We start from the raw sequence: 10,617 nt of genomic DNA, 5'->3' as shown, positions 1-10,617 counted from the left end.
CTTTTCATCCTCCTTCGTACACGTGTCATCCATCTCACCGCTCTAAAATAAAATTTGTTTCACCCATCAGTACCACAAACTGCACTGTACATCTGTCTAAAACAGACACGTGGCACCTTTTGATTAGTCCTTCTGATTGCCAATCATAATCACGATATCTCGCGTGCCGTTCTCGTGTTTTAACCATCTCGTATCTCTTTCAGTTCTCGAGAGATGTTATTGCCGAGCCGAGCACATGGTTTTTGCATTTCCCAATTCCCAACCAGGAAAATTATCGAGCAAACAACTGAAAAGTCCACCGGCTCAGAAATTTCGATCGAATTTACGAAATCTGCCATATGAACGATTCGAAGATAGAGGAAACGGAAGAGAAGAACACGAGAATCGATTGAATATTGAAGAGACCTACAAGTGATTTTCTGATTTTCATTTTCCAGAAACCAGAAAGGTGAAGGAAGAAGAAGTATGGATTGAAGCAGAAATATAAATCGAAAAATTAAAAATAAACGAGATAATTCATATTTATCAATCAAACACGATGATCGTGATATTCGACGACTAATTCCTCGCTCCCTCTCATAGATCTGTGATATCCAAGAGAGAAACTGCAGGATTTATAACCTTCGTTTCCGTAGAAATTTCATTTTTCTCTTTCGAGTCCACGATCTTAAATTTGACATTATCAGATCAAATATGATTGTTCTATCTTTTGTCTTTTTTGATATTTTATACAAATCAGACTCTAACGATCTTCGGCGCTTTAACGACTGGATTTTCCCTTGCAATCGCGTCGCGACCAGCGGCTTTGTAATCGAAGCTGCAGTCATGACGATCGGAGTACCGGTGTTCAGCGCAAAACAGCTCCCCACATCGGCATCGAAAACCGGTCAATCCGACTCTCTTTCTGCATCCGGAGCATCGATTCACCTGACGCTTGGCAGATTCCTCAGATTTGAACCGATCCACGGACATATTCCTGCTACTGTCGCGAACGGAATCCATTAGCACAGGCGATCGAGATCTAGATCTCGAACTTTTCTCACCGGACAACTTCCGAGGCACCGATATTCCAGTATTCGAAGACGACGACGACGCCGTAGCCGTCGTGGCCGTGGTGGCGTTAAAGCACTTCTGGCACATGTTATTGGTGGTCGGATTACCGGTGAATCCGCAGTTGTTGACGCACAACGTGATAGTCTCCGGTACCTTCAACTCCGTCTCCTCCTTCTCCGTCCTCTGAGCCATGTCTCCGATCTGACTCTCCGTAAGATTTACACAAGAAAAACAACAACAACAAAGAATTAAGAAGAACAATTGTTGGATGGATTTTGAGGATTTGTCGAAGGAGGAGGAAGCGAGGAGCGGTAATATGAAGGGATGGAAAAGGGGCCGCGATTTGAGATAGAATATGGGCCTCATACACACGCGCATCAAACAATTTCTCCTTTTTTCCCTCATTGACATAAATACCCTCCTCGCATTTATCTATTTACCTTCCAATCCCTCTGGTGGTCCTGGATTAGCTCTGACGTTGCAGGCCTTCGTTAAAAAAAAAGAAAAAACTATTGCCTGTGGTCCTTTCTATTTTTATTTCCCTGAGTCCGCTTCCAAAGCCACATGATTATTTTTATAACCGCCTTTTGATGCTCATTGGCTGCGTCAAAGTCAATAGGTAGTTCGTCTACTGCATTTTTATTTTCCTTCTTTATTCGTCGCAAACTTTTTTAATATGATAATGACATATTATTTAATAAATTATATTCTAGTTGACATCTATTTATAATTTATAGGTCATATTATTTTGTTTAGTTTAGTATATAATTACATATAAGGATTTTAAAAAAATAGTAAATCCGAACGAATGTCGGTCAATGATAAGGATAATATCACGTAACTTGATAACCCAATAAACTCAGACTACCCGATACAAACCATGAAGGTTAATTTAATTTTTAGAAGATCAAAGATAACAGTTCGATGTATAGGTTGCATTATTTTAGTTAAGTCGGGTTACAACGCAACCTTATCTTACTTTTTAAAATATTACGAGTACTTAACGTTTATAATCGATATTAGTGATGTATTATGATTCGTAAATATTTAATATTTGAATTTTATGATATTTTAATTATTAATGTAACATGTTCGATAGATAAATACTTTTTTTAGTAATTAAAAAACTCAATAACATTTAACTGCATACATGCATACAAGTTTCTAAGGTGTTCAGTCTATAATTACAAAATAAATTATTCAATTATATATAATAAAAAATGACTTTCTTCGAGACCTTTGCATGTTATTTTCATATCATTTCTTTAACGATGTCAAATTTGAGAATAAAATAATTAATTAAAAAATATTAAATAGTTAAAATTACTAAACAAATATAATATATTTTATTCTGGCGAAAATTTTAATATATAAATTTCAAAATTAATTATATGAAAATAAATGAATAAGGTTAAAATACTATTATGTAGAAATAACTTAATTTTTTTGTTATTTAGATGGAAATGTATTAAACGTTCAATTAAGTTTTAATTAGTAAGAATATTAATTTATTAAAAAAAATACATTTATAATTTGAATAAAATTCAAGGGTAAATTGGTAAATGCACGACGTACACGCGGAGCCAGGTGGAGGTGATGATGGAGAGAGAGAAAAATATTATTTTAAATATACAATTACATTAATTTTTAATTTCATTGAATTTAATATAATATTTAAAAAAAAAGGGAAACGGAGGCTTTTGAAGCCGCCCTATCTGACTGCAGAGCAGGGGAACATTTCTCTGGGTAGCGCTTTTTTAGGAAAGGGTATTTTCGTCATTTAGCTCTGTCACCATTCACCAAGCAAGCAGCAACCAAACAACATTAGCAACGCCTTTTTTTTTTTTTTTTTTCATATTGGCACGTGAAATACACGTGCGTATTATACGCGTCTCCCTTTGCTCCGAAAAAAGTCTACACGCCTAAAATGTCTCCATCTTTCTTTCTCCCTAAACCCTAAGAAAATAAATAATAATTAAATTTTTTAATTTAATTAATATGAGTTGACCGGTCACATTTGATATTAAAAAAATTTAAAATAAATTTATTAGACATAAATTAAAAATTAAGAAATTTACCGAACATAAAATTAAAATTTTAAAATATATGGACTAAACAAATTTGACTTGTGTTCTTTCTGTTTTTTTATTTTATTATTATTTACAAATATTTTAATATTAACTTATTATGAGAAAGATAAATAAATTAAATCGTTAATTTCTGCAACAAATTTGAATATTTATAAATGAAAATAATATTAAGAAAATTATGACATTAATTAGTGGGAATAAGCTGTCGTCCATTAGGGTGAAGCATCAAGGAAGGCGTCGAGATTTGATACGGAACCCCAATTATTTATTTCTAATTAATTTAATATCCACGCTGGCTGCTGGTGGGCCCACTACTGTCCACCTAGTTGGCAATTTTGTCCTTGACCAAGTCAAACGTTGACCTTTTATTTTCTTTTCCCTTCTTTTGTCTTGCCACTTATAAGTCCAAATTCCACGAACAAAATTATTTATAATTTTACTGAAATTATTCTTAGCTTAAACCAATTATCATCTTTATAATTTTCATCCTTTTTTTTTTTCATAATATTTCATTTATTCTATAAATTATTTTAAAAATATATATATTTTCAAAATAATTCCACTCAATAGTAAAAATGTGAATTTTAAAGTTTACTGAAACTATACTAAAAATTCTCGACCAAAAAAAATATTTTACTCGTGCTATAATTTGATTATCGATTATTTATTATAAAAATAAATGAACGAAGCAAATTTTATTTGTTGTAATTGTTATAGTTTGATCCGTAATTATTTACTTTTTGAAAATTATGATAAAATACAAATTTCTATGTTAAACGTTTTGATTGAAAATTTTAAAATGTAGAGGTCTTAATTTTTGTGAATATGTAAATAAAAATATCGGTAAAATGACTACGACGAGTTTCATACATTAAAAATAATTTTTTAAATAAAATATTTAAATTGTTGAATAAGTTGTACTAGTGAGTTAAAAAATGCTTATTATTTGTCTTATATACAACATTTTATTGCTTTATTTTTGTTACCTTTCGTAAAAAAAAATTAACGGTAAAGTAGAAATATCTACGATAAACTTTGTTTAATTACACATTTATTTAAATCGTCACAAACTTTTAAAACTCGTAATTACATTTAAATTTTTAATAATATATTACAAGTAAAAATCTATAATTTAAAATAAAAGACGAGTAACTTAAAATTTTTGAAGGGAGACTAATAAAATGTGTTTTAATTTTTTCCGTTAAATTAATTAATGTAATCTCCCAAATTTTGAATATAGTGGTTATAATATTTTAAAACTTTTATTATTACGTGTAATAATCTTATTCGTTATTCTTGACACAAAATTAAAATTTGAAATTTGATTAGATATATTAATTAATTATTTAAAAATTTAAATATGTTAGGATTAATTAAATATTTAAAAATTTGGAATTCCAAAATCATGGCCCAAATCGATCGGCCCATTTAGAGTAATTTCGCAAAAGACAGGGCCCAAGAGTTTCCATTGGCTAAGCCCTTTCATTTTTCCGTTTTTCCATTTTTCTATTTTTCTATTTTTCTATTTTTCTATTTTTTTTCATTTTTCCATTTTTGTTCTGTTCATCTCAAATCTCTCTCCCTCAGCCATGTTCTCTGATGAAATCCTCTCTCCGTTGCGTTTCTGCGTTTAATTTCCAGCGGCTTCCTTGTTAATCGGTTTTCTCTGTCCAGTTTTCACAGGATCGGTGGAACCGGCTAGGGTTCATGGAAGTTGCAATTCGGGAGTTTAATATTTGAGGGTTTGAATATCAATTGAACTCCGGTGTTAGTGTTATTAAAATTAAGCGTTCGGTGTTCTCGATTGTGAAGCTTGGTGATAGAACGCATCCGAGATGGGTAGTGAGGATCGTGTCGATGATCGGACGTTCAAGGTTGATTTCAGTGGCGAGGGAATGGCGAAGCTCAGAGAGAGGATAAAGCTGAAGATGAAGGAATTCATGGGCGATTATACTGACGACACTCTCGTGGTACGGACTACCCTGGCCTTTTAACATTCATGTGCCTGGTTTTTGCGAAGCAATGTCATTGTCGGTTTTGTGACGAGTCTGCCTGGGAGTTTTAGAAATTCTTTTAGGTTATTCATGTGGAGGCCATTTTCTTCTTCTTGACTGGTCGTTGAGGAATTTGTTTGGTTGAAGAAATGGAAATGTAGGATTCGCGGGTTCTTATATATTTGTAGAGGCAAGAAATTGAGATTGAGCTAATTGGACGAAAATGTTTTGTAATCTTTGCATTAGATTTCTTTGAGGGATTTATTGAGAATATCATTCTGAAAAAAAGATATTGGAATACTCATAATATCTTCCTTGAGGGTGTTTCAAGAGTTCTAAAAGGATTTAGTAGTGGTGAATCCATCAGGTTTTTGAGCTTTCTTACTTCCCAAATGTGAAATAGCTTAAATAATTTTGTCTACTCGAAATTTAGCCTCGATCTAAAGCAATCCTTGGGTGTCTCTAAGGTTGAGAGCCGACCCAAACTGTTTGATATAAATTTTGCCACCTGTTATTTGAGTATGGATCTTGGATAAAGCAAGAAACGCCTTTTCAATATGTGTGGAAAGAGCTAGTGTTATAATATTCTTCTCTTCTCGACATGTCTCCTGCGAGCTGTGTGGATTGTATCTTCATGTCCAAACAAATCTCTTTCCAAAATAGATCATTGAGTTGGGATTCGAGATTAATTTGAGAAGACCGTTTGCTTCAAGCAGGGAAAAGTTTTGCAAGTGGTCTAGAGCTTTGGGATCATCAAGAATTTCAGCTTTTCTGAAGGTTCCATCTTTTCAGCAAGCTTTTCGTTTTTTTAAATTTGCAAATCAGACCATACCTTAGCCAACCTTCAAGATTAGAGCAGTGTTCCACCAACTTTTGTAAGTCTCTGGGAAATTGCTGTGCTTGAGCCTCATATTTATGAATTTAAAAAGGGCAGGATCCCGTTTGATACCAGAAGATTTCTTGAAGGGTCATTTAGCGGTTGGAGGTAGGCATTTCAAGGTGTTTTAATTCTTCGGAGATTTAAGAGTAACCAATCATGGGAGACTAAAATCTATCAATGAGGGACCAATCAGTCCATCTTGGATCAAGTTAACTTGGCTCTGTTATGAGGGAGGGACATCAATGAAGGAGAGGTTGTCAACAACCTCGTCAAAGAGCTTCATTCTTTTCGCAGTGAATTTCTCCCAGCTTCATTAAAAGGTATTGANGGAGGTTGTCAACAACCTCGTCAAAGAGCTTCATGCTTTTCGCAGTGAATTTCTCCCAGCTTCATTAAAAGGTATTGAAGCATCTTCCTTCTCGACTACTNTCCTTCTCAACTACTCAATTAGCCATAACAGAGGCACCCAAGATTTTCCAATTTCCTAAAATTGAAACCTGGATATAGACATCTGGAGAGGGGCCATAAATATTTAAAGCCTGAGAAGAAGAAAATTAGCAGAAGAGAAATTGAACCTTTAAGAGAAAGGTTGCAGCCATAACAAAGGCGCCCAAGATTGTCCAATTCCCTCCAAAAAAAAAAAAAAAAAAAAAAATCTTGAGATGGACATCTTGAGAGGGTCCATAGATACTGAAAATTTGAAGAAGAAAAAGAAGTCCAACAAACATCTATGAGGTCTAGTTAGATTTGATAATTTTTTGGTTTGTACAAGGAAGCTATTAAAGATTCAAGGTTTCAACTCTTAAGCTTCGCATGGAGGGGACCACAAGTGATGTAAAGGCGGGTAATACAATTGTTTCATCATAGGAGTGACTAGGACATGATTCTTTGGGGCCTAAGGAATGGGTATTTTGTTATTGTTTGGTTATTTCTGTTTGGGGTTTGCTTTATTAACTGTTGTTAGCTGTGGGGAAAGCCATATTTCTCTTGAAACTCCCTTGGCTTGGCCAAAATAGTTAANGTTAAAGAGTCAAGGTTTCAACTCTTAAGCTTCGCATGGAGGGGACCACAAGTGATGTAAAGGCGGGTAATATAATTGTTTAATCATAGGAGTGACTAGGACATGATTCTTTGGGGCCGAAGGAATGGGTATTTTGTTATTGTTCGGTTATTTCTGTTTGGGGTTTGCTTTATCAACTGTTGTTAGCTGTGGGGAAAGTCATATTTCTCTTGAAACTCCCTTGGCTTGGCCAAAATAGTTAATTCATAATTCAAGATCCATCAGTATCAGTGTATCATATAAAGGGGCAACTTGAATAACACTTGGATCACAGCGAGATTTGATATAACTTCTATGACAGCCATGAGAACCAATTTTTGAAGTTTTAGTGGTAGAATTGGGAAATCCTCCNAGATCACTGTGAGATTTGATATAACTTCTACGATAGCCATGAGAACCAATTTTTGAAGTTTTAGTGGTAGAATTGAGAAATCCTCCACATATTTAAAATGCCTACAGAGGAATCAAGACAACATTTGTTGAGGGGCACATTTATAATCTTTATCCATCCTTCATATGAACCAGATGACTAAATTCTTAGAATGCTTGAGTCCAATTTTCTTAGGCAAACAAGTCTAGCTTGGTTAATCCTTNATTCTTAGAATGCTTGAGTCCAATTTTCTTAGGCAAACAAGTCTAGCTTGGTCAATCCTTGAGGATGGCTCTATTACTTATACATGGTTGGGGCTAATTAGCTNTAATCCTTATGCACCCGAGGATGGCTCTATTACTTATACATGGTTGGGGCTAATTAGCTCTTGGAGAGCCCCGGTTGTTCTTTAAGGGTTTCTTCAAACCACACTAGAGGCATTCATCTTGATAAGAAGATGTCCTCTTTAAGTAAGCATTAACCATGTTTTAGTAATCTTGCTATTTTTTTTACCTTTCTATCATCTCAATGCTATTCTTTCTTTACNGAAGAAGATGTCCTCTTTAAGAAAGCATTAACTGTTTTAGTAATCTTGCTATTTTTTTTTACCTTTCTATCATCTCAATGCTATTCTTTCTTTACATTCTTTTGAAGATTACCTTTCCATGTGAACTCATTCTTCCAATTTCCATGGGTTGGAAGAGCAAAATCTTGAAGAATGCCAAATTTTATGTGTGGCAGATCCTCGTTAGCAGGGTTAATACATTGGATTGTGTTCTTAGGTTCGTGTCTAAGGTGATCAGACCCTAGTCTTGCATTCTTTGTAGGCGAGTAGCCGAGGATCTAGATCATCTCATGTGGTCATGTCAGTTTGCTAGATCGGTGTAGAGCAACCTTTTTGAGTCCTCCTTCTGGTTGGTTTGGTCAAGAATTTCTAGTTCCATGCTCAAGGAGTTGCTTTCCCTTCCTCTTTTCATGACAATGGTCGTTTGTTGTGGTTAGCATGTCTTAGTGGTATTGTTTTGGGAATTTGGAAAGGAAGGAACGACAAGATTTTTAGTGGAGTGGAGCAATATATGGGTGAGGTGTGGTCCCTTGTTTGATTTCATACCTCGCTTTGGGTCTCTATTAGATTACCAATCAACCCAAAAGCTTAAGCTTATGGGTTTTGGTCAATTTAATGATATCAGCTCTCCAACACTCCCCCTACTTGTGAGTGCCTAGCAAGTGAAGATCAGTAGTAATTAGGAAGAAAGCGACATTATAAGGGTTTGAACACAAGACCTCTTGCTCTAATACCATGTCTGATAACCAATTAACCAAAGGGCTTGTAAATTTAATTATATTAACACTAAGTTTATGTTCGTAAAGACTTGTGTAATTATTCCTTAGGTCTCATTTTGTTTTTAGTGTAGCTGGGCTTTCTTTGAGTTTTTTTTAAAGTCTCTCTCTCTCTCTCTCTCTCTCTCTCTCTCTCTCTCTCTCTCTCTCTATAACATATAGATATTAACTAGTTTATAAAGCTGAATGCTTGAAAATTTATCTTGAGATGTTGGCATTTTTTTAAGTGATGTGGTATCGCTTAGCCTTTGAATATCCATTTTTTCTCAGGTATTGCTGCATGAGATTGTGATAACTCTCTTTACTGCATTTTAAATTTAATTAAACGTTATACTTGTGCATTTTTCATATGCATGTTTGTCTGTTGCTCAAATTGCATCCATGTTTCATTTTTTTTATACACATCATAATGTGGTAAAGAAGTATGGTATTTAGAACGTCTGTTTGAAGAATCAAGTTGTATTAAATGTAATGAATGTTCTTTGGGTAGGAATACGTGATTGTCTTGTTGAGGAACGGCAGGCGCAAAGAAGAAGCACAGAATGAACTTAATGTATTTTTGGCAGATGAGAGCCGTTCTTTTGTATCTTGGTAATTTGATTCTCATCACTCCTCTTGTTCATATTTGTAATTTGGGTTGTAACTCGTGTCGAGTCATTCTTGTAGCTAGTTGATTTAACAGTTCTATAAGCTTCATTTCAACAGGCTGTGGGATCATCTGGCTTCATGTTTGGATTTATACGTGGAGCCGCCTACTAAATCTTCTGCCAATGACAATGAGGTGCCCAGACCAAAGTCTCCGGTAGAAGAACCAGATATAAGAAATAATTCTAACAATCTGGAGTCTGATTCAGAAAGAGGGAAGTCGGAACAATTATCTAGCAGACAGCATAATAGGGAATGGAAAGGAATTGCTAATGATGAAACCCGTGTTGCTCCAAGATCTGAAGTTAGTCGTGTCAAGCATTCTTCTCCTGAACAAGTTCCCAGTCACAGGAAAAGGAGCCGAGATGATGATCATCAAGGCACTGAGGTTCGTGGTCTGACTTTTCTCTTCTGATTTTTTACCTAGAAGCAGGTAACTGGGTTTTAAAATGTGAAATTTGATTTATTTATTTATTTTTTTTTTATTTTTTGAAAACGTGAAACTTGAATTAGTGAAAAGCAATGGGCAAATGGTTCGTTGAACAATATCTTGTTATTTCACAGTTTGCAATGTAATAGATTTGCAATTTTAGGAACCCACAAATTTTTGTTTTAAACTGTATGTTTTTATGTATTAAATTTTTTGAAGTTTCTTAACTTTAAAGAAGTCCTCAATTATGGTGCCTAAGACCTATTAACCCTTATGTACGTGTTTTGTTTTTCTGACTGTGTGTGAACTCTAATTTCTTCTTCTTGCCCTGTTGATATGCTATGTTTAAATTCTGGTTCTTTTTGATGTAATACATAACTATATTCAATTTTGACATTATTTGTTGGGAAAGTAATGATCAGAACTGTAGTTTAGTCTAATTCATATGAATGGATAAACCAGAAACATGAAATATTATGCTATAATTTTGCTCAATATTAGAAAACAAACAGTGTGAGGCAAACGAGTAGTGGGAAAGATGGCATGGATGCTTGTCACTGGAAGGGCACTCCATACTTTAGTTTCAATTGGAAAGTTTTTTGAATTTTTTGTAATGCACCTTTTAGTGCTCTGAGAGTTTTCTTCCTCCCTCCATTTCACTATCAATGAATTTGTTTCCCTTTCTAAAAAAGTATTCTTGATTTGTTTTTGTGACTTTTTTCTGCAATAGTTTGAATGCTCTACTAAACTACCC

At 34.3% G+C, this 10,617-nt stretch overlaps 2 protein-coding genes across 3 annotated transcripts in view; one reads left to right on the top strand and one right to left on the bottom strand.

Annotated features, from left to right (window-relative positions):
• Window positions 1-478: 478 nt before the first annotated feature.
• On the bottom strand, window positions 479-1,420 carry LOC111789698 (zinc finger A20 and AN1 domain-containing stress-associated protein 5-like). The gene has a single exon (XM_023670357.1). It carries the CDS (start codon window positions 1,417-1,419, stop codon window positions 736-738), a length of 684 nt encoding a protein of 227 aa, XP_023526125.1. The 5' UTR covers window position 1,420; the 3' UTR covers window positions 479-735.
• A 3,262-nt stretch (window positions 1,421-4,682) lies between these two features.
• LOC111791127 (nucleolin 1-like) overlaps window positions 4,683-10,617 on the top strand; it is a 9,794-nt gene continuing 3,859 nt past the window's right edge. For both annotated transcript variants that reach the window (XM_023672341.1, XM_023672340.1), the window contains exons 1-3: window positions 4,683-5,113; window positions 9,279-9,379; window positions 9,494-9,821. In XM_023672341.1, the coding sequence (XP_023528109.1) occupies window positions 4,979-5,113; window positions 9,279-9,379; window positions 9,494-9,821 (564 nt within the window). In that variant the 5' untranslated portion in view covers window positions 4,683-4,978. The remainder of the gene's footprint in view (window positions 5,114-9,278; window positions 9,380-9,493; window positions 9,822-10,617) is intronic.

The sequence above is a fragment of the Cucurbita pepo genome, chromosome LG03 (genome assembly GCF_002806865.2).
Source record: "Cucurbita pepo subsp. pepo cultivar mu-cu-16 chromosome LG03, ASM280686v2, whole genome shotgun sequence".
Taxonomy (NCBI): Eukaryota; Viridiplantae; Streptophyta; class Magnoliopsida; order Cucurbitales; family Cucurbitaceae; genus Cucurbita; species Cucurbita pepo.
Note: the sequence above shows the minus strand (reverse complement) of the source record. Positions and strands in the feature narration are given on the sequence as shown.

Bases quoted from the DNA above. Each gene is read 5' to 3' on its own strand.
- LOC111789698 (XM_023670357.1), bottom strand. From the start codon at position 1,419: ATGAGGCCCATATTCTATCTCAAATCGCGGCCCCTTTTCCATCCCTTC.